The 24679-nt window shown below is 40.9% G+C and overlaps 1 protein-coding gene across 1 annotated transcript; it reads right to left on the reverse strand.

The window, feature by feature from the left end:
• Nucleotides 1–1616: 1616 nt before the first annotated feature.
• On the reverse strand, nucleotides 1617–20864 carry LOC123974274 (neuroligin-4, X-linked-like). The gene is made up of 9 exons (XM_046054850.1): nucleotides 20540–20864; nucleotides 18278–19275; nucleotides 17245–17397; nucleotides 13921–14106; nucleotides 12399–12849; nucleotides 11016–11229; nucleotides 10229–10353; nucleotides 6517–7126; nucleotides 1617–4718 (listed from the first exon to the last, which is right to left on the reverse strand). Exons 2-9 carry the CDS (start codon nucleotides 18759–18761, stop codon nucleotides 4311–4313), a joined length of 2631 nt encoding a protein of 876 aa, XP_045910806.1. The 5' UTR covers nucleotides 18762–19275; nucleotides 20540–20864; the 3' UTR covers nucleotides 1617–4310.
• Between the last annotated feature and the right edge of the window lie 3815 nt (nucleotides 20865–24679).

Consider the following 24679-nt stretch of genomic DNA (forward strand, 5'->3'; position numbering starts at 1 on the left):
TCGACTCTCAATTCTTATGTTCAATCCTTGTTAAATAAGATGAATTAAACATCCCATTCAGAGTGTTTCGTGACTCCCTGCTCTCTTTCTCCTTAAAGCTAAGTTCCCCTTAGTGACATGTAGGACACAGTACCAGGCACGTTGTATCTATGCTCACTGCTACAAAAAGCATATCACACATAGGACCGTGGACTCTCTACTGGAGATTAGTATTTGGATAAAAAAAAAACAAAGCATTCAACACTTTAGATAAAAACAAGTCAGTGAGGAATTAAAATCTCAGACGAGTATAAAATGAGGTAACACTTAAACAATCAATGCTTGAGATTTAACAGTTACCAAATGCAGCCAAGTATTACCTTCTCAAGGTATTAGCATCTCCAGATGATTCACATCAGTTTTAAAAATGACTCAGGTATCTAAGAAAATGTTCCAACCTCCACCATCTGTACACATCTTGGTACACACATAATTTCTGGGCTGCACTTAGCATTTTAAAAAATCCTGCTGAAATAGATTCAAGAAAAAGCCAAGGTAGAAAAATGTAACTTGTTCAATTAAACTGGGGGGAAATGTGTTTCTGTGTCCAAGTGACTTAGACAAGTAGCCCACCATGTAAGTGTTTCTAAAAATGTCAAATTGAAATGGCAATGTCCCTTTCTGCACATGTTAACGTCAAACACAAAAACACCTGGTCATGACTTGAACTCATGCTTTCTAATGTGTTGCCTGCCATAAATCGAATTAACAGCAGTTAGCGCTAGTTAATGGGATTAGAGCGGGGACACAAGGTAGGAGACATCAATCTGGTCTGGAAGTCAGCCATTAATTTGGTTCTTTCACATCTCACAGGGTCTCCTTGGCCAGCTGGCAGGAGTTGTTGGTCCATGATGATTTACAGTAATATCTCCCTATTTTGCTGCAGTGGTGACTTCAGTAATTGTACAACATATGTACTATATAACGAAGCTAAAGATAATCCATATTGAATTATTTTTACATTGCTTTTATGAAATAAAAAAAAAAATCAGTTTGTCTTGGGGAATACGCTTATTCACTTTCTTTCTTACAGAGAGTTAGATGAGAAGTTGATACCACTCACATGTCTGTAGGCTAAATATGAAGCTACAGCCAGCTGCTGATTAGCTTAGCTTAGCATAAAGACCGGAAGCACCGGAAGGGGAAAACATCTAGCTTGGCTCTGTTCTCCCTTCCAGTCTAAGGTAAGCAAAAGGTCTCCTGGCATATTTAGCATTCATACACGAGAGAGATATATTCTCATACATCTCTCAGCAAGAGGGATAATAAGAGTAACTCTCAAAATGTCAAACTTTCTTTGAAGATCACTATATAAATTCTGCTACTTTGCTGGAAATGTATTTTTTCAATAACCAAAACCAATTTACCAAGTTAAACCAAATGTTAACAATGTAACTATCAGTGCTAATCTCTTATGTGTAGTGTGTGTCATTTGTAAAACTCTGTGGTAAGGACATATTTTATATTATTAAGAGGATGTAATTAGCAAAGCTCCCTACATCCCTTCTAAATTTCTATGAACATGTGTCTATTAAATATTCTGAATTGAGACATACAAGACATTTAAAATGCTCATAAATTGTAAAATACTGATATTTTATTTTTCAAAAATGCAGCAGAAATGTTTTATGCTTGACACAATCCAGCCATCCGCTGAGTCAATAAACCCATATGAAAAAAATATTCAGTCAATCAAACATCTGTTTAACATTAATTTTATATCATTTTGTAAAAGTTCTTTGCTTGCCATCTACACATTTTTCGGCTTTCATTTTTCATGTATTCTGTTGACAGTTAACTAAAATCTCTCGTGAAGAAGTTACTTAGAATGAGAGGAGGTTAAATAGGCCTCACTGTGACAAAGCTGCATGTAGTCGCACAAGTGAGGCTGGGAGGGGTGGGGGCTGGGGTTGGGGGTAGAGGAGACAGGGAAGGAAAGCAGGAAAAGAGGATAAAATAGGTAAATTACAATAACGGGGTTAGGGCCTTTGGTTGAGTTAGCGGTTAGGATTAAGGTATGGGAGGTTGGGGTTTTTATCTTAGTAAAACTACAGTACCACATGTCTGCCACATGAATAATTGAATTGTGAATATTGAATTCTCAATATGAATCGTTGAAATTGATTTTAGAAATGCTGGGAGTCTTATTATGATGACACATAGCAGTAACCACGACCGTCCCCCAAGCACTCACTGTGAAGTCAGCAGGAAAACCTCCAGCTTCTCTCTGAAATCCAGTCAATCATTATTTCCACTGGATGGTTGTCAGTTTGATCATTCATTTCACTGCTCTAAAGTGTGTCTTAGTGGCAATTTGAAAAACAGTATTGCTTCGTTAAGATGGTATTAAGGCTTAACAAGCGGCATGTTTGGAGGCGTGTTTGCCATCAATGTCAAGTCAATCAAACGATCACACAAAGCCGAGGTGATCATCCCTCCTCAGCTCCACCCAGGCTCCAGCTCGTTAATCAAATTTGGCTCCAAACAATTGACACCATGGTGGCATGTAGTAAACCCAACTCCAGACTTTTAAAATGTGGGTGACAGATCCACATTTTTCTACAGGGTGACACTGTGGAGAGATTTTAAGCTTCAACAATTCTTAGTTTGCGAAATGTTTTCGATCTCTGTTGAGAGGGAGAAGGTTTCAGTCAGCATTAGGTAGTTCAAGCAGGGGCGCTTCTAGAATTACTGGGGCCCCTGGTAAGGTGTGAAACATAAAGGTCACACAAATATGAAAAAGCATTCTTGACCTTTTGGGACTTGCTGTTACTCGGGACCCCCTGAATCATCACCACCTGTCTGTTAAGGTTGGGTTAATTAGGAATTACGGGAAAGGCCTATTAGAAGAATTTTAGGAGCAAAGGGGAAAGGAGAACGGGAAGGGGTTAGGTTCAAAGGGTTAAGGGTCATGGTTTTTGGCTGGTGCTCAATCATCAAACCAATATTGCATTATCTACACAGTACTAGCTCATCACCCAATGGTTAAACAAATAGACAGGATGGTGTGAAAAATGTCCTATACTTCAACTACTAAACAAGTATCTAGATGTTTACACAGTTAAGAATTACTGAAATGGCTGTGCATAGCAAATATAGCCTTTAAATAAATGTACTGTGTACATACTACAGTGGGTGAGATAGAAAGACAACCAGCCTTGCTTTAGGACATCTATACAATAATATAGTAATATCTGAAATGAAAGCAATAATGTGGTTAAATAAGTCATGTTTTAATGCAAGAGCAGGTAAATGCTATAAATCATAATATATCATCTGTTTCTTTCCATTCTATTTACAAGAGTTTAACACATAGCTGGTTAGAGTGATTCTTCAGTAAATCTGACAACCCTTCTTCTGCTGAAGCTAGTTTCTGTCTCTTGGCACACTTTCCATTCCTGTGTTTTCCATTTCACTCTATCTCACTTTGTCTTTCTCGCTCTCGCAGCTGTTAAATCCCTCTCAATAAAATCTTAATCTTTTTCACACCATCTGACTAACTTTTCCATCAACTAATGTTGTTTTTTTTAATCCCCTCTTCCTCTCTGTCTGTCTTTACATCCATCTCTTGCTGAAATTTGTTATTTTCTCCACAGCTTAGTTTGATCCTTGGCAGATAGGGCCTTTGATCTTTTAATGGAAAAAATGCTACATTCACATTTCACAGGTTGTTCAAGTTGACATCAGCAGTCTGTGTGTGGTACTCTTTAGCTCAGCCCTGCATCTGCATCTGCTTTGCTCAGTCCCAGCACTGCTTCACTGTGCAGCACAGGTACAGTACGAGATGTAAACTGATCCATAACTGACCCTTTCGCCACAGAGCTCCTCCTCTTACTCCTCAGGTATAGAAAAAGCAGAAGATTTAATATCCAAAGCAGGTTTGGAGACATTTGATGGATGTCTTGGCTCGTCTTGTTCCAGGATATGAGCGAATGATGCATAGAACTGCATCTCCTGGGATCCAGTTTTTCTTCAGTTCCCAGACATGCAACACACAGCTGTCTGTCTTTTCATCCTGTTACTGAAAATGTCTTTCTGTCACTCCGTCTGTAACAATCCTGCAGGGTAATTAGTAGAGGTATTTAAGTCTTTTGTTATATGTGTGTGTGTGTGTGTGTGTGTGTGTGTGTGTGCGTGTGTGCGTGTGTGCGTGTGTGCGTGTGTGCGTGTGTGTGTGTGTGTCTGTGTACGCACGGGTGTGTGTGTGCTCGTTAGTAGCTGTGTGTGTGTGTTATAATTATGTCCCTGTATGTGCAGTTATCTTGCTGCGGTTATACACGCGTGGTGGAGTGTGTGTGCGCTGAGATGTGTGTGTGTGGCAAGTGTGTATTACTATATGGGCTATGGTGTGTGTATCCCTGGTGCGGATGCCCCATCCTCATCCCCACCACTGAGCCGGGCGTCATGGGGGTCATTGGCGTTGCCGGGGTAACAGGGTGTGACCCAGGGGTCACAGGCAGTGATCCTGGGGTCAGAGAGGTCATGAGGGGGACGTCATCAGGTGAGCGGCGCAAGGTGAGGGTATAATCGGGTGGGCAGGTGAGGCGCACGGTGTCCAGTGTGCTGTAGATGTCCTGGGTGTCCATGCCGTCCAGGGCGTCCAGCGTGTCTAGAGTGTGATGGTGGTGAGTGTTGTTCCTCTCGTCTGCTGATGCAACATCACACTCCAGCTGCTTCACCTAAAAGGTTGGATGGGAGGATAGGTGAATGGGTGGATGAGAAAACAATAAGGAGTTATTGTTTTCTCATATAAGAAATAGGCATACAGAGACAGAAAGGGAAAGAAACTGAAAATCAGGCTCATCACCAAATAATTAAATCTAGGGCTGCCACTAAGGAGTATATTCATTTAATTAATCTGTCAATAAGTCTCTTGATTACTCAATTAAACCTTACCTTACTACTGTCAATTAAAATGTCTGAAAATAGTGAAAAATGTCCATTACAATGTCCTACAGCCCAAGGTGACATGTTCAAATTGCATATTTTGCCCAACCAACAGTCCAAATCCCAAAGATATTCAATGTACAGATTGATATAAAACAGAAAAGCAGCAAATCCTCACAATTGAAAAGCCGGAAACAGAGAATGTTTTGGCATTAATGCTTAAAAACTGACTTAGATATTAAAACAATTATCAATGTAGCTGCAGATTATTTTTCTGTCAATCGACTAATTGATTTTATCTATAATCAAATCCCATCTTATTACGTTGGGCTACATGGCTGAAATCACTATCACAATGTTATTAATGTTTTTAAAGTCAATATATATCATGGTATTGCAAATGTATTTATGATCATGTATAAATAGTACAACTGAGGTTCAGTGAAATAAATTGCATTCCACAGTACACAGTACCATTTACAAGAATTCATCTGAATCATCAACTGAAAATCAATAAATAATAATACTTAATTACCAAACAGCCTTACATGTAATGAAAACTATTTTAATTCATGTTGTGCCTGAAGGGCAAAAACTGGCTACAACTCAATCTGAGTTAGTGTCATTGGCTTAGACACCTGCCACTCAAGCAAGCGCATCCCCAAACATACTCTCAATAAGCCTTTCTGTCCTAAACAAAAATAATAATTTAACCACCATGACACATTCAAATTTGTGACATTATTTATTAAGAGTCTAAATTCTTGGGGTAAGTTATGAGTTTACGCCAGTCAGATTTAGCAGCATCTGGCAGTCAATCATATGGTCCGGCCATTACCAAGTCAAAGTTACAAACCAGAGTTCAAATCAAACTCAAACTGTATCCCTGCTATTTGACATCATTATCTAAACCACGTCTGTCTGAGCTTGACTGATTTCAATGTCATCGTCTGCCAAGCTTTTGTGTTTCTTCCTAGTCAGAATAATTAACACAAGAATACAGTGCATGACAATAATGTATGCTAATACAACAAGACTTGCTTAATTTTTGCTTGTCATACCACATCTACCATTCGTGAAAAGCACTGACATTTAAAATAAATAAAACACAATTACAAAAGCAGCTGCAATGTTGAACTGCATTCCGGTAGTTTAATTGCCAATTAACAGGATTTGTCAGCTATAAAAGAGGTCTGACATTTAGCACTCACGATGTGAGATTTCAGAGGAACAGAAGTGGCCAAATAGTCAGCGGATGAATTGGAGGCAATTGGAAGCAATTCAGGCAATTGGACACAGCTCACACATGCACATGCATCAAAACAAACTCACAGATACACACACACAAACACACACATTCTCACACTGATAATGTCTGCTGATGACAAGCTATGTTTTTCAGAAGTGCTCTCCTGGCAGCTTCTCCACCGGCAAGAAAGGAGTTCATTCAGACAGCCACACACACAACTTATTTTTAACAATAATAATAATTATTTTCAATATCACTTTAAATGATTTGGCTATGTGCAAAGACACTGCACACACTATACACACACATGCGCAATAAAAATACAAAAACACATAGCTCACCTGTAATGACATCAGTCCCTCCCCCTGCAGGTGGGCGGCGACATCTGCAGGTGTGATGTCTCGTCTCGGGGGAGGAAGCGGACGAGGCCGACGATGCTCCAGACGCCTCTTGTCTTTCTTGTATAGCAGAGCCGCGAACGCGAGGATGTTGAGAAACAACAGTGACGCTCCCACCGCAATCGTCACTGAGAGTTCAGTTGAGTAGTCCTCATTAGGGACGCGGACCCCGTTTTCTTCCCCACCTTGGCCTAAAGCAGACTCCGGTGGCTGAGGAGTACCTGCCTGTGAACCTGGATGGCGTGTGCTACTAGGCGGCCAACCTTTGGCAAGACGCTTGGTGTAAGAATAAGGGGTGTCGTCCTGTGGAGACGGACTATGCGTGAAGGAGGACACCGACTGGAGGAGCTCATTGACATGATGCAAGTGAGGGACCAGCTGGAGCCAGAAGGAGATTTTGGTGGCACGGTAGTGGTCTCTGACACGGGGCTTCAGGCCAATGTGGAGGTACAGCTGCTCTTTAGGGGTGTACTTGGACCAGGCCACCTCTTCAAAACGGTTAGGTTTAGTGTGGATGAACTTGGTATCTTGAGGAACTGGCTGGTTTGGGTCACTGGAAAGAGGGAAACACAATGAGATATTTATTCACATCCAGATGGGTTGGTGGTTATGTAAATTTATATATTTTTTATGAATTGTAGATAAAAAAGGAGGGATTAATGATTTGTGTTAGGCATTGCTTTTCATCGCTGAACCTGTCTACAAATAGCTGTAATCACATATAAGAAGATAACAGAAAAAAGAGAAAAAAGAAACCAAACAAAAGTGAAGTACCTTTCAGCAGCACTGAGCATCTTCCAGATGAAAATGTGAAAATCGAAATCAAATCACCAAAATAATAGGGCAACCAAACACCTAAGAACATTCCATGATCAACAAGGATTAAATAAACCACCATGAAATGCAGAAGAAAACACACAGTTTCCACCCACATACATTCAAGGCTTATATTTTTTTTGTAAAAGAGGCTTTTAGTGCAGTGATTCACTGTTCTACCATGTGTGATGGACACATTCAGCGAAAGTGTAAATACCAATATTTCATGCTTCTCAGTTTTTCAAATGTCAGACACTCCTAACAGAGCTGCTGAAGACATTTTTCTCAGCTGGCGACTGTCCTCTGAGGAGTACGAGTTTCTCTCATGCTGGCCAGCGGTTTCACCAGCGCTGGCACACATCTTTCTAATCAATATCAAAGTAATAGACAACTAAACAAAACAAATAAACAACTAAAACTGCAAAACTAGTTTTATATTTCCTGTAAACCAAGCTCAAAGGTGATTTAGGTGAATCGATTTTTGTCCACTTTATATGCCTCTTATAAAACATTTCCGTAGCACATTTCATACTCTGCAGTTTCAAGTGTGTGTGGATGTTTCCTCTCTCTCTAACAAACATAAAACTGTCAGATATTTTCATTAGAAATGAATGTGTGCGTGGTATAGTAAAAAAGAAATCCTGAAAAATCACTTCTCTGACACATCCGGACAGGCACTTATTTGCTGATTTACCGAGTTATTTGTGTCAGCAGCAAAAGAATGACGCAAAAAGAAACAGCAGCTCGTCTTCACAGACTTGCCAGTTACACGCGATGTGCTCGCTTGTCAATCAACCCCATATGAACGGCACAGAGAGGCAGAGAGCGTGAAGACCTACCGGCACCCAAACACACACAGAAGCTGAGGATTTCTACGCCCACCCAGAGGCTTACAAAATATACATCAGGGAGCATCATATCTTCCCCGTTAAATTGAGCTGTAGCAGAGCTCCATCACAATCTGAGGCCCTCTCAACCGAGTGAAATCTTTCTTCAGATAAAGTTCCACATTGATAATTGAAGTGCACACTGAAGCCTTGGTAATTTTCCTCTGCAGCCTGCTGTGATGGTAATGACAATACAGACTTATGGGCTAGAAACTGCTAACTTAATGCAATGTGATTGCCTTAAAGCGCACACAAAGTTTTTTAATGCCACAACCAAAATATATGAGAGTACTGTACTTTTCTGTATGTTGTGAGATAACATGGCGCTGTGGTGATTTAGATCAAGGTCTAGACTGCAGATGTCTCTGTAAATCTGAAGAGGTCTCAGTGGAGTGAGCCTAGATTGGATTAATTACTGGTAATTACTCACTTTGAGCACTGCAGAAATAGGGTCCATCCTTAACAATTACTTTTATCTTGTATATCATGTCAGAGTGGAGAGATAAAAGGTGCTCTTATCAGTGTGGACTGTCAGGTTTCTAAAGTTTTAATGTGGATTCTTTCTATAACACCTGTAGTTGTCTTAGCTACTGGCAGATCATTTCACTTTCAATTTAATAAATTTGATCTCTAGAAGCTTTTAGCTACTGGCAGACAATTTTAATTTGGATTTAACATGTTCAATAAGCTCTCTATCTCACTGCACCAGTTTTGACCACAAATTGAAGACTGAAGATGCAGAAGAGAGAAGAGAATATTTATCACGCAGGGGGCAATCTTTCATACTTCTTTTGGGACATTACCTTGGCTTTCCTCAAGGACTTTTTCAAGAGCAAGGGGTTCTTTAACTTTCTCAGCCAAGGTCCAAAGAGGAAAAGCTTTGTCAAGATTTTGACATGACAGAGAACCTGTGTGCACGCTCTGCCAAAATTAGTCTGCAGTGCTGCTTTCATGAATGTATCTAAAGTGGTGTCTTCTCGTCAGACAGCAAGTACGAGACATTTTGAAGGAAAATAATAAAATACTCTTTGCCTGTGAGCTCATTATTTTTGTTGCTCTTAAAAGTGTTTTCCTCTAATGCATCATTAAATATCAGCTTCACTTAGTTTAAACTTCTATTCCAAATAAAGCCAAATTTTCTATCTGTTTCTTCCTATCCTATAAAAATGTTACTTATCTTGATGAAAAAAAGAGGGAGGGATTTAGGCTGATCTGATTCTGCACGTATTTCCTACAAATTGTATTCAGCAAATGCAAAATAGTTGCATATGAACATCATTTTTAAGAAGTGTTTTTGCTTAATGCTACTTAATAATCAAAACCTGTTCATCTTCACCCCGCTGTTCTTCGTCTTTGATTGTCCTCGCTCTGTGTGAACCCTGCCAGACAACTACACTCCATGCCCATGTTCCTGTTTGCTATCAATCAGTCCAACAAATTAAACTTTTCAAGCACTTTAAAATGGAGAGGCCCTATGCTGCTGACACCATAGACTTGAGTCTTGGCTGTCTTATTTCGAGCCGGGAGAATGTTTGTTCCTGCAAAATCAGGAATGAGCTGTCCACACTTAAAGAAACAACACACTGTGCTGCCAATACCTTGTCTCTGCACAGAGGCAAAGATAAAAGGATGAAGAATGACTGATTTTGCACTGGCAGCTGTGCATTTTTTTTACACATTTTAAAATGCGATTAAATGGCCTGGCTTTCATTCGTTATCATGAGACATTTTCTACATGTGGGTGGGAATTAGATATTAATAGCAGAAATTAGAAACGGATTTCTGCGCCTAAGAAGGCTGAAATAAAGAGAACTGAATCATGCTAAAGCTTGGTTTTGTCTTGTTTTCTTGATTTACTGCTATAAGTGGTATAGTAAGGCAAAATGAAAAAAAACTTTTGGATTTTGCGCTGAAATCAGCGTCTCACATCAGTGTACGCTGCAATAGCTCACCCAGTCTTGGCAAAGTTGGTCCAGTAAGTCATGACTACAGCGCTCAGCATCACGTCGTTCTTGGAGAAGTTACAGTTGAACAGATCAGTGGGTCCCACCATGGGCACGCCGAACACGTAGGGCACCTACACACACACACACACACACACACATACTTTAGGATAGCTTACTGTTGGAGCCAACAGATCACATTCATTCTCTTGACAGGAACTAAAACCATAACTGAATCATGTCAAACTCTAACCTCATCCTGGGGAAGGCAGAAACGGCCTTATGTGGAACTGCAGTGAACCTAAACTTAGGTCACAACACTCATCTTCAAGTTTGGACTAAAATCCACCCCCACAAATAGCAACTACAAATGCATGCACACACGCACACATTCAGTCTGCTCAACATATGAAAAGCAAGTGTACAACTATACAAAAAAACATAGACTACTTTGTTACTAAATATCAAACATGTTCCTGTAATAAATTCTAATCATTATAGCAGTAAATATACAGGTAAATAAGACCTGCAGTAAAATAAAAACCATGAACATTTAAAAAACATCATGCTGTATTCAACTTATTTAGCACTTTGAACAAATCAATATGAAGCAGCACTTCAATGGTAATCTTAACTGAGAGCTCCTGATTCATTGCTGAATATTTCTAAAATCTTTGAGAGATTAGTTACCTACAGTTTGTGAAATTTCATCTCTTAACTCCTCTTCTTTATTTCTATGTCCTGTGATGCTTCTTGCAAATTATTAAAGCAATACAACATTGTGACATCGTCTTACCTCATCACCATGGGCAGAGTCAGCCCAGGGAGGTGTGGCGTCACTCTGGCAGTGGTGGTAAAAGGAGTAGAAGTAGGTGGGGGATCCGTACTGAGCGTGGAGGTCAGCTGTGGCGATCGCTGGTGCCACCCATTGGTGGTCTGTGAACAGCGCTACGAGAGTCTTCCTCCGGGTTTCTGCATTGTCTCGGTCCGCCCAGTCTGTGTACATGAACCTTTAGAGTGTACATTTCAAACGAGCCAGTTAGTTAATCAATTAATCAGTTAAGATGAAGTCGATTAATCCACCAATCTAGTAACAAGCCAATTATTGTTATGTATGAAAAAAAATTTAATGTGATTCTTGATAAATCCAGTACCATGAAAAATACCATGAAGTAGAGCGAACAACAACACAGCAAGTATTGTAACTAATGTTAGCTAAGTAGCAGGTTAGCAAACTGCAGTTGCTGTTGCGAGGCTAACATGCAGAGGACAAGAAGGTTTCCCAGAGCACCCCAGCTCCAGACAGAAATACTCCCCTGCTACTTTTAGCTAACTTCACAACATGAGGGTATCTTGGCAGACTAGAAAGTATGGTGAATTTCCATCAGAAATTCATTTAACATATAAACTGACAAACAAATCATGGCTGGAATGGCTGGAAAAATGTTGTGTTGCTGTTGTCCGAGCCACTTTGTTTATTTTCCATCATTATTAGATTAGAAATGCATGCCCACCCTCAAGGTATTAAACTTTATACAATGTATATTTATAAAATGTCATAAGTATGCAAATGCATATTTATTTGAAGGACTAGTTTGACATTTTGGGAAACACGCTTATTCACTTTCTTGCCAGGGGTTAGATGAGAAGATTTATATCTCACATCTATGCACTTAATCTGAAGCTACCGCCAGCTGAGGACTAGTTTAGGTAAAGTCAGGAAACAGGATGGCTAGCAAGTATCTGTCGATTCCTTGGTGAGTCTTTGCTGGTTGACTGGCACCACACAGTGAGACAAGATTTGAGTATGTCACTACTCCTGGCCAAGAAATAGTCCAGCACAAAACCACCCATAAAACCATAAACTTTCAATATTACATAATGGGTAATGGGACCACTTAAAGAAATAAGACATGACATGTGAATTAGTAATCTTTAGGGTTGTTAATTGGCAGATTTTGTTACCTTTGGACAGAGCCTGGCTAGCTGTTTCCCCCCTCTTCCAGTCTTAAGGCTAAGCTAAGCTAACCGTCTCCTGACAGCAGCTTTATATTGAACAGACATGATAGTGATCAGTGACATAAATCAGTGTTCTCATCAGCAAGAAAGCGAATAAGTGAATTACCCAAAATGTAAAACTACTCCTAAAATACATTCAGACACTCATAGACTCACTCACCTTATGCTCTCTCTCAGTGTATCTCGGCCTTCTGGGTATCCATACAAACTGTCCACAAAGTCTGACACAGCAAAGTCAAAGTCCTCAGCCGTGACACCGTCCTCTGAGTCCACGATGCCCTCCACAAACTTCACGCCCTCGCCCTGATTAACCCCCAGCATCACGTCGTAGTTCAGAAACTCTCCCTGCTCCATCAGAATCTGGGGGTCATCAGGTATAACATCACCATCAATCACAGGGGCAAAGGCTGTATGATATTTGGCCGGTGTAACGTTCTGCTCCACAAGTTCGCGGTAACTCCGGCCTTGAAGGCAGGCGACCAGTTGGGTGCTGTCGTCGATGCCGCAGCCCACCCTCTCGCCAAGCTGCCGGGCGTACTTGCTGGGCTGGTAGTTGACAGCCCAACTGGCTAAAGCGCTGCCACTCTGGATGATGGCTCTGTGGAACAGGTCTGAGATACACATGAAACACACACATGACTATATATATACATATATATATATATATATATATGGGTGTATAAAGCATATACGGAGACTGTGGCACACACTTTTGGATACACATGCACTCTCACATGCATGCATGAATGCACACAATCATATGATTGCATACTTGGGAGATTGCACAATACATTTGCACATATTAACAGATGCAGAACAAGCATTCCCACAGCAAACAAACACTGAACTCACATGCATTAGTCAAAAGGATGACAGGTCATGGTTAGAGCACCAAGTTTATGTAGGTGAGGGTCTGCATTTAAAATGTTTTAAATAATACAGCTCTTAGCTATATGAGTCATGAGCAGGCTGTGTTATTCAGAGGATTCAAAGACTTATTCAGGCATTTATGCCAGTAAATGTAAACTGTATTGGCCCACTGGACACGGCCATAGCTACAACTGAGGCTACTGAGGTCATGTCCTCCTTTTTTCTGTAAATTTGGGGGTTTTAACAATGTGTGGGGAGTTCTTTTCTACAATTTAAAACTTCCATTCATTATTACTGTATAATGTGGTCACTGTAAGTATTTTAGTATTTTCTATTTAGCCTTACAAAAAAGCACTCTTATCATATGTTAAGCACATTTTACATGTGGATGTAAAACACATTTCACATATGGAGCACCATTTCACATGTGAAAAATCTTCAACATGTGAAAATGTGAATTTGAGCTATTTATAAGCATGTTTTTCTCCACCAGAATGTTATTCCTGGTAGTAAAGAGAATAAAGATCTTTGACACAGCCTTTAAACTTTGTGTTGAGAGACAAATCTGAACAAATAACTGTAGAACGTATTCCTAAAATCCTCTGGAGACCATGAAACTTTTTATAACCCTAGATGTTGTAGCTTTCACAGAACCCACCTGCCTACCAACAATTACAGGTGCCCAACTGTCTTTCTGCTTATACTCTCTGCATATTATAAAGTACAAAAACCTTTCCTTGTGCTGCACAAGTTATTTAAACCAATGAAAACACACAGGGTAAGCAGGGTTTTTGTGTGTTATTCTTCCTTACCCTCTGAGTAGTGAGACAAGGTGAGGAGGCTGACGCAGGAAGCTCCGGCCCCGGATCCGAATACAGTAACCCTGTTTGGGTCTCCTCCGAAGGCGCCAATGTTCTCCTTCACCCAGCGGAGAGCCTGGATCTGATCTAACAAGCCATAGTTCCCTTTTGCTGCCTGGTCACCTGTACTAAGAAATCCTACAAGCACAGAGGGAGAGAGAGCTGTTGTAATTACATATGGTAGAACAGAAGACTTCCATGTAGAGATCTGAGCAAACTATGCAAAGATAATGGGTCGATCAAAAGAGGCTTCTCCTGCTGACTTTTTGAAAACCTCTCTATCTTACAATGTACAAACACACAGAAACACACAAGGGGGTGATTGGTTGGACATCCTCACATCAAGGCATCCCCACTGTTAAGATCAATTATGCATGAGTCCTGTTTATCATACATTTAAAGAGAAAATGAATTAAAAATGATGTGCCTCCCCTACAATCCCCTGAAAATTAGATCAAACCATCACCATGGTGCATCCATATTCATGTAAGTGAGAATCTACTTACATACACTCATAAACCTACACACGCATGCAGTTGCAAATGCAGCCATCCCTTATTCCCTTTACTGCTGACGATGTTAGGTAAACACAAAGGATCCTAATGGCTCACTCCACTACAGTATATCTCATTACTGCAGAAGCTCATTTCTCTGAGCCTCAAACTGGTCCTGAACACATAAGTATAATGAGCAAGAAAGGCAATGCTGTTAAAGTATCATCACTTATGTTCAATAACATTTTTTTTTAAAAACTGTCATGCAAAATGGACATTAATGCAATCATAATGACAGTTTCAAAATTCCTTTTTATATACTGTATGATGTGCTTTCATAGTAAGATTTGGGTCAATGTTTTAATTTATTTATGTTCTTTATATTTCCGTAGAAACATGCCCCAATTCCAGCACATTACAGTAAGATGAGCAAAAAGATAACTGTGCATAATTGTACACTGCTGCGCATACATGGGCTCACCTCATGCATCCAATGTATAATGGCAGTGATGAGGAGGAGGAGGAAGAAGACAAGGGAAGACACTGCTACTCGTGATGATGATGATGATGGTGGTGGTGATGATGGTGATGATCGTATCGGAGATGGTGTAAACACAGAGGATGGCGATGAAGACAAAAAGAAACATGTAGGATTGGCTTTATTTGGTTCAATACAGCTGTAGCCAAGAGTTTTATCCCCAAGGTCAAAATTAAATAGTTATTTCACCCACCGGGTAGATGCAGATGTATGGCATCTTTTAAAATCAATATCTAATGAAAGCCTTGAAAAAAAATGAAAAAAACAGTACAAATCTCATAAACTCTAATCAATATTTTTTTGTTGAATGTTTTAACCTTTTAACATGTATTTAACTCCACTCCATTTTCATACACTATCACGATGCGTTGTGTACAAAATGTGCTAAAACTGCATAAAAAGATAGAAAACATAATAAGCGCACTAAATAATTTATAGAGTAGGTACATTTCAATCAATCAATTAATCAATATACATTTTATTAAAGGCCTTATTCAATACATTTATTTTTACAAAATATCTGTCACTTTCCGCAACATAAATCCACATAATCAAGTAGATTAACACTGCTGAATAGGCTGAATCAAATAACTTATATTACAAAAAATACACATTTTATTAACCTGCTGTCACATTTTAATTAATTTCTTCATATGAATTATTAAATACCGTGCAACTCCTAATGAGATGGAGGGCATGATTTAACCCAGCCAATGGAATGATATTCAGCTGACTTAATCAATATGAAGGCATACTGTGCTCACAGAAACTACTCAAGACTGATGCCCTCAGTGTAGTCCAGCGATGCCTTCAATGTATGTCTTTAACCTTCCCCTGGCCCTGCTCAGGCTTTGTAATTTTAAAACTCACAGCCACAAAAAGCCTAAATGCTAGGATTCTAAGAAATTCGATTTATTCAGCCCGTGAGCTTTGCATGGCTGTCTAAAATTAGAAAAACCACAGGGAATCAGATTTTCCCTGTTCAGAGAGCAATGACTCAGAGACTTGTGGCGGTAAAAAGATCAGATTTGAGTCAATGCTAGTAGTGGAAAAAATGGCTTCAGGGGGTTTATTTCCACAAGGGACACCCATACTGAACATGTTTTCACTCAATAAACAAAAGGCACTCTGGGTGAAAACAGCTCACTAATGGTTTTCACATTTTATAGCTCATTTAAGGCTTAAATGATCCTCAATTCAGGTGAATATAATGCAAATGTAACATTACTATAAAATTTACAGTGAGGACCAACGGTATGAACATTTTTGTTCAAGCGAATAGCATTTACAAAGTGTACATTACATCAATGTAATAACGTATAGTTCTTTAGTAATAAATATATGTGTCCCATCCCCTCAAACTGAATTAAAATAACAACAATGGGTGTGGTTTTATATGAAAACATTACTTTGGTTTTTAACAGTGTGATTTAAACTAACAACACGTGTAAACATTAATCCACAACAATCACACCAACATGGGTGATCTCTGTTTATCCATTGCTGATCTTTAGCACAGATCTAATGATTGACCACTGTCAAAGACTAGACTTGCATCTCTTCATCTTATACCACCTCCTCTACTCTTCTTCAGCTTCTAACAGGGGCTACATTCTCTTTTGCATTTTTTTGTAAAAGGAAAAACTGCTGAATTTCCAACTTACATAATACAACAGAGATGTGTACATTGCATTTCCAATTATTATCCATTCCTCGCCCTTTAGCCCCCAAAATAAAGTAAATTACTATACAGTAGGTGTCTGATACCGCAGTGACATTATCAGAATACCCAGAGCACCTTGGCAGTAATTGCACTGTTATTGTTATTGCTCAAAGGGTGGAGCGTGGTGTTGTAGCACAAATACAAAACATTTCAAATGTGGATTGTTTCACTGTATCTAGCTTCCTAGTTGCATATGTTTAGGGGTTCTCCAATAAAGTCCTGTATATGTTCGACAGGCACTCTAAAACTCAGTCATCTATCAGTATATTCATTGGTTGTCAATATATAAGTATCTGTATTGCAGAAAAAAGCAATAGGAGGGACAAATGATTGGAATTACAATCCAGGGTTATGTTTTATATATATTATATTTATTAACAGTGATGCTAATAGGCTGGGGACACAAAGCTAGACCAATACTAAAAGTATATAAATTTATATTATATTATATTATAATATATTATATTACTGTGAGGAAGTGTTGATCAAATTACATAGATATAGAAGATATATTATTTTACCCAGCACTCCTAGGCGATAGTTGAGGGTTATGACAATGACGTTGCCGTAGCTTGCAAGCACGCTGCCATCCATCATGTTACCGGTGCCTTCTGTATACGAGCCCCCATGGACATAGACCATCACCGGCCGCTGACCTCCCTCCTCATGGATGTCTGAGGAAGACAGAGAGCGTAGGTCGGTAGATAGATAGATAGATAGATAGATAGATAGATAGATAGATAGATAGATAGATAGATAGATAGATGTGTTCAAGGTGACATCATTGAAGCGCACGAGTGTACACACAGATCCACCCACTTTCCTTCTGCCTCCGTTCTGTCTGTTGTTGTCCATATTGACTGTTTGTATGTGTGTGTGTGTGTGTGTGTCTGTGTGTCTGACTGACTGAATGTCCACCGGACCATTTGTATGTATCTCAGCCTTTGATCACTCAGTGGGTTTATACATACAGAAGCAGAAACCGGCTGTGGCTCTCTTGCTTCCCTGTGCTTCATATCTCCTTACCTTCATTTCTCAGCTGGTGAATAAATTGAGGCAGTGGGAGTGTTTATGCTCGCCATTGTGTGTGTGTGTGTGTGTGTGTGTTTGTCTGTGTGTGTAGGGTCACATGCATGTGTATGAACCAATATGTATGCATGAGTGAGTGAGTCTGTGTCCTTCCCACTTTCCTCCACAAGTAAACGCGTAAACCCCTTGGCGACTGACGCAGGTGTCTGCATATTAAGTGTTGGTTCAACCAGTGGCGTGCACAAGAAGGGTGGAGGGAACTGGTTGTGGGGATCCACTTTTTAAAAAAACATTATTTATTTATTTATTTAACAAGGGCATCTCTGTGCCCTGACAGGACACTTCCATGGACACTTCCAATCATTTGCCAAAATGCCGTTGCAGTCACCCCAAGCACCTATCTGGTCACTTTGTTGCCACTCTGTTTTGACCATAGGCCAAAATGAACCTCAAACTTAATTCTAAGCCTGCATGCTTACTTGCCCCTGAGAGAGTTTGTGCACACACACCTTTGGATTCACTCACCTTCCTCAGTGGGCACGTAGATATTGAGGTAGAGACAATCCTCACTTTGGTGAGTGAGGTACGTCGCCGCTATATCCAGGTTAGCCGTGAGCCAGGACGGCATCATATCTCCCAGCATGCTCCTCTCATCCAGCGACTGCGGGCATACTGGAGCAAACTGCGTCACATTTCGTATCCCTGGCCAGGGTAGAGGAGGCTCGGGAGGCTGGAAGCGCCGATCCCCCGTTGGAGGCCTTGCGTATGGTACTCCCAGGTACTGGATAACAGGCCCCAGGAGGTCGGAGGGCAGCGGGGTCAGGATGCCACGGATGCGACCATGAGCCGTGGAGATGACAGGCACAGTCTGCTGCGCAGATGAGGAGGCCGGATAGAGAGAAATGGCGAGGCAGAGGGATAGGAGGCGGAATAGAAACCCAAACGGGGAGGAAAAGGATGGGAGCGGAGACGAGGGGGAGGGACTTCTCGTGACCCTCAACCCAGACATGGTGGTGTATTTAGGGGTAGCTTTGGAGATGAGGGATGAGTGGGGAAAAGAACTGGGGGAGGGAGAGGGTTACAGCTGTGTTGACCCTTCAGAGGTATCCAACACTTACACAAAGCTGCTGCTCAGCTTGGCCCATAGCACACACAACACACACTCTTGCAAACAACCTTTTCCTCTTGTGTTTTGTGTGTGTGTGTGTGTATGTGTGTGTGTGTGCGTGTGTGTGTGTGTGTGTGTGTGCGTGTGCGTGTGTGTGCTTGGTCCTGTGTGTGAGTCAGCGAGTCTGTGCCTCTGAGTGTGTGGTGACTCAGTCAGTGAGTCCCTAGAATACGTGTCTGCGTGTGCATGTATGTGTTTAAGCGAGTGTGGATGTCCTAGACTGGCGATTTCAGAATGTGAGTATGTATGTGTGTGTGTGTGTATGTGTGAGTCTCTCGTTATGTAAACAGTAGCATCACTGTTCCTCTGTCACTCTCTCCTTCCGGTCACCCCCATAACAAGCCCAAACTGCCTCCTGGAAAAGAGACAGAGAGGCAAGAGACATGGAAAGAGAAGGAGAGAATGATTAATTTCATCTTCATTAGAATAATCACAGTGTAAAATAAATAAATAAAAAGCCACACACACACACACACACACACACAGCTTACACATCACATCAGAAAACATGCAGTACTATCTCGCTGCTGTTCACGTTAAAAATAGAATAGATAGGAGAGCCATAGATAAATAGGGCAAACGAGAAGTTGTTGTCCACTCAGGTTAACTCGGCATCAGGACTGCTGTGTCGCACAAGAATGGCATATGTGTGTGTGTGTGTGTGTGTGTGTGTGTGTGTGTGTGTGTGTGTCACCACACACTGTTTGACAGATCACAAGACCCGGTTAGGGGGTGTGTGGTGGTGGTGATGATGGTCAAGACGGAGGGGGTCACACACGCTTAATTAAACCCTAACCTGACCTGCATGTAGCATAAGGTAGGAATCCTGTGACACACACACACACACACACACTTTGTTCTCTATCTCACTCCCACAGATGCATGCTCACACCCCTTCTCTATGTCTCTCACTAATAGACACACACAAACACAAAGAGTTTTTTTCTCTCCTCCAAAGCTGCACACACACACACTTTCTTGATCTCTCTACAGGCTTACATACTCTCTCTCTCTCAAACACACACACACACACACACACACACACACACACACACACGTACAGCTGCTCCCCAGCCGACACTGCTATCTCTCTCTCAGGGCCTTAGGGCAGAATATTAACACGTACAGACACGCGCGCACAGAGAACATCAATTTCTGTGTGTGTGTGTGCGCGCGCGCACAAAGCAGCAAACATGCACAGTGTAAAAATGATCAGTAGCCTACTATCGCCCCTCCCATGTTAGATTGTATTGGTATAGGCTGTCCAAGGTGCTAGTTAACATTCCAGTGGTGATCACACACACGCTGATGAATAACGCTCCATTTATCAAGGCAAACCTGCCTGCCACCCTCCCCTTGTATATTTTTATACAGACAGAGCAGATAAAAGCTGCGTCGTGCTCTTAATAAAATGATCAAGGAAGAAGAAAAAAATGAAAAGAAAAAATACGAGCAAAGTCTAGGGGAAATGCTTGCTTGTGAGGTGGAATATAAATCTCTATCGGTACCGGAGCTGACTACGGCAAAACACACACACACACATACTCAATGCAAACCTGCATCTTCGCTGCAGTAAAAAAAAAAAAAAAACAAATGACAAAATGTAGGATATACTGTACCCGGAACAGGGTGAAAGGTGTGAAATCACAGGGAGCATGTTCCCGTTCCCGTCCACCGCAATATTCGCCTCGTGTTTTCGCTGCTGCAGCTTATCCGACGTGCCCGGGATGGGATATTGGGAGATATTCCTCCGCTGCTGCTCTGCTGCTGCTGCTTCTGCTGCTGGTGATGGTGGCGATGGCACGTCTCTTGTGTGGGAATAACTCAAAAAAGAAATGAAGGAGAGAGAAAAAAACCAACCCTCAAGCTTTCAGTCAGAGAAAGGTGGAAATGGAAGGAAAAAATTCGTTGTAGAAAGTGTTTCTCCACGGAATCTAAGGCCCAGGACGTTCAAATAATCAATCTCCCTCTCTTCCTTTCTTTCTCCTCCCTCCCCCATCTCTCTCTCTCTCTTTCTCTCTCTCTCTCTCTCTCTCTCTCTCTCTCTCCCTAGATGCGATTGGACAGTGTGGCAGGCAGCAGCTACTGATCCAATGATACGCACCTAAGCTCCGTGAGGAAGAGCAGACCAGAGAGAAGAAGGGGGAATGGAGGAGAGGAGAGGACCGACCTGTGCAGGGAACAGGCACACACACACAAACACACACAGAGAGAAGTTCGCACATTACGCAAAGCACATCGGTGCACAAACATACATGGCTCCACAAATGTGGGCTAAACACACCTGTGGATGGTCCCATTACACAAACACGCAAAGATATGCACAAACAAATAAAACTCCACTCAATGCTTCCTCACACAAACCTGTAGCAAGCACACACCTGCACGCACACACACACACACACACACTAACACAGTGAGCACACAGTGACCTCTTCAGGACCAGAACAGGAGATTGTGTTGCCATTCTACTCAGCTCTCCCTTAGCCACTGTGTATGTGCCTGCATGTGTGTGTGTGTGTGTGTGTGTGTGAGAGTGGGTATGGTAATGCAGTGGGTCTGCAGTCGCTACTAACTGTGTTTGGGAACACTCCTCACGTCAGCACAGCCTGCCGCAGTAGCATTCAGAACTTTCTATTCCTCTCCTCAACAATCTTCCATTCACCCATCCATCTCTTTGTCTGCCTCTCTGTCTGCCCATGCACTTGTTTGCTTATTTCCTCTGTGTCTGCCTCTACTTGTGCCCCCTCCCATGAGTCCTCCCCCTCTCTCTCCTTTCCCCTCTTTTAAAACAGACTGTCTACGTATCTTTTTTAATCAGGCAAAATAAAACATGCAAGTAAATTTGTAGGATGGCTTTATTTGTAGCCCATAGATAGGGTTTTGGGAGTTGAGTTAGAAGGATGACATTGACTTATAGTCTAAGCTTTACAAAGCCATAGGGCTCCTAACAGCAAAACCCCTGTCACTCATTCTTTTTAACCGAGACTGCCAAAAAAGCCCCGCATGGATATCTCAGGCTGTGTTCAGGCTCACATCGGATTAAAAGGTGAGAGTTGTAGCAAGAGGTTAGGCCCGTACAACCCAATGAAGTTATCAATGAGATCCGTGGAGTAACTCTAACACTGCCATACTGTAAATGTAAGGCCGTAAAAGTAAGCTGCAGCAATTTGGTCTCGCAGGATTTGAGACGAACAGCTCAGAAAGCACGCTTGATTCTGAAGTAAAAATGATGATTTGAGAGTTGCTCAAAGGTCGAGCTTGGATAAAAAGATTATACCAAAAGTCTATTATCTGTTTTAAGGAGCAAAACAGATTTCTCAGTTTGATTTGAAATGGATTCGGGAGCAATAACAATGTGCTAGCAACACAACAATACTTCAGTTTTGTCAAAGTATATAACATTTTATAGAGAGTTTATTTCCTGTTGCAGTGTTTACTAATGTGAGCAGCTAGATCCAAAGCTGTTATTTTTTAACAGAGGTAACATCTGGATGTGTTTGGACGGGGAGCCCTCGTACTTGGATGTTGGGACGTTAGAGGGAACAAAGCGTCCCCTGTGTTTGTCATCACTCTTTTCACTCTCCTTTTCTTGCCATCTCTGAAGAAAGAATAAAATAGACAAAAGATAGCAGACAAGAATGTACAACAAGCTCAATAAATGTAAAAGAAAATAAATGCCTACATAATAAGATTTGACGATAGCTTTTATTATCGACAGACATACGAGAAAGGCAATACCTAATTTAGCTAATTATCACAAAGCTTAATGGGGCTTTATTCTTAAGTAGGCCTAAGTAAAATACTATAAACATAGAGTGTATCAGCAGATTCGGTGACAATTCAAAGAAAATACCAGCAGAACACATGCTTACGTGCAAGTGAGAAATCCTTCCGGCAGCCATAGTAAATGTGACAGAAACAAACTACAACATCATTTGACATTCTTATACAGCGGTAAAGTCCGTGTAGGCAGGACGTTGGGGTGGATTGTTGGGTCAACAAAACAGTGGACTTCAACACCAGAGACCCGGTTTTCTACTGACAATGAACATTTGTTTTTTACAGCATTACCTCAATCATCCTCTAACTTTAACCATGTGATTATTATTGTAACCATGACGACGAAGGTCCCCAAACCTTGACAAAGTAGTCATTTAACCTAAACCATGACCTTTCCCTAAACCTAATGACATCTTTTGTCAATTAATTGTGAAGACTTGTTGTGTAATGGAGGATTCATGCACTGTAACCTGACTATAATGTTCCTCTCTGTGTAGGTGTCAGCAGAATGTTGTCGCCGACACAAACTGATCCCGTCCTCCATTGACATTCTTAGTCACAAAAGGAAGAGTTTATCATTCCACACTAATGCACAAGCATCAGGGTCTGTAATTGTGTGCTTTCAACCAAAGTTTACAAACTTATTTACTGATTTTTCCGAAACTGAACTTACTTTTTCATAGTGCTGTTGGCATTGCAATACTATTCCCAGTCTTTGTGACTAAAGCTCCTGTCATCCATGTCCCAATAATGAGCACTCTATCAAAGTCTTTCAGAGCTTTTCCTTTTCTCAACTGGGCCTGCTTAGCATTTTTATACAGAGAAGGTGAATTGCTTAATTGTATCATTCAGTAAACCTGTATGGAAGGATCTGGATTAGTTATATTTGTCGTCTCAGGGTTTATTTTCTCTAATTAAACCAGATACATAAAACACAACAATGGAGCTGTGTGGCATTGAGTAGATAAGTAGCAAAGGTGATGGAGAACTTGAAATAATGTTATTTTACAAACATGAATTATTTACATTTCATTTATTTACCCCTTCACTAAGATAACAAACCGCTTTGGTGCTGCGTTGGACTTTGGGTTCAGTATTTCCTGCTGTTTAAGTGCTTTTTAGAGGCCAAATGCCAATCGTGATGCACGTTAAGAACCTCTAAATTCATTATTCTTAGTAGGTGAAAAAGTTAAGGAAGACTGAAATCCACGGTTAGGGGGCAACCAACGGGCACCAGTGTGGCAGGTGAAAGCTGTGTCCTAGTGTGTGATAGTGGTAATATTTACACAAGGCCTGCAAAAAGCCTGACATTAAAGTTCTTTTTATCTGCAATTTTAACATTTACATTATTAGCAACTAAATCTGGGAATGCATAATGCACCAGGGTCTAGATTTGTATTCTACACCCATGTTAGTGAAACTACCTGTTTTGTTTTCTGAAAGATTCAAGGAGCCAGTTAAGACCAACAGTTCTTCCAAACTAAACAGGCTGTTCACGGTGCACATTTTTTATTTTGGGAGATGGATATACCACAAACAGGCAAAAATCACTGGAAAGGGAATGCAGATTATAGCAATGCAGGAAACATCATATTTAATACTACTTTGGATTCACTTGGACACCAGATAATACATCTCTTTTTCATTTTTTTTAAGTGACATTTCCTGTTTGAGTCATTATGTCATGACAACCAGAAGCTGGAGCTGAGCTGCAGCAGGAAGTAATTTTCATGTAGACGCGTGGAGCTCTGGTCATCTCTGATGATCTTCAGTCCAATTTTGTTCCCTGGTTTTAAATCGCTGCCAGTATCTGTCAATCTTAAATTACACAGATAAACTATGATGTACATTTAACAGATAATCATCAGCACAGCAGTGGAGCTCAGTGTCGTTCTGGCAGATGAGGTAGCAAAAAATGGTAGCATGTTTGCTATAGGTGTGGTCTATTGGGACATTTTCATGCTTCATTTTTGTCA

This window comes from Micropterus dolomieu, linkage group LG07 (assembly GCF_021292245.1).
Source record: "Micropterus dolomieu isolate WLL.071019.BEF.003 ecotype Adirondacks linkage group LG07, ASM2129224v1, whole genome shotgun sequence".
NCBI lineage: Eukaryota > Metazoa > Chordata > Actinopteri > Centrarchiformes > Centrarchidae > Micropterus > Micropterus dolomieu.

What these genes read in the sequence shown, in the direction of transcription:
- LOC123974274 (XM_046054850.1), bottom strand. Translation starts at nt 18,761, where the DNA reads ATGTCTGGGTTGAGGGTCACGAGAAGTCCCTCCCCCTCGTCTCCGCTC. An exon ending in CTATCGCCTAGGAGTGCTGG is followed by an intron (nt 14,107 to 17,244) that starts GTAAAATAATAT and finishes CTGTGCTTGTAG; the next exon opens with GATTTCTTAGTACAGGTGAC. An exon ending in CTTGTCTCACTACTCAGAGG is followed by an intron (nt 12,850 to 13,920) that starts GTAAGGAAGAAT and finishes TGTGTATCTCAG; the next exon opens with ACCTGTTCCACAGAGCCATC.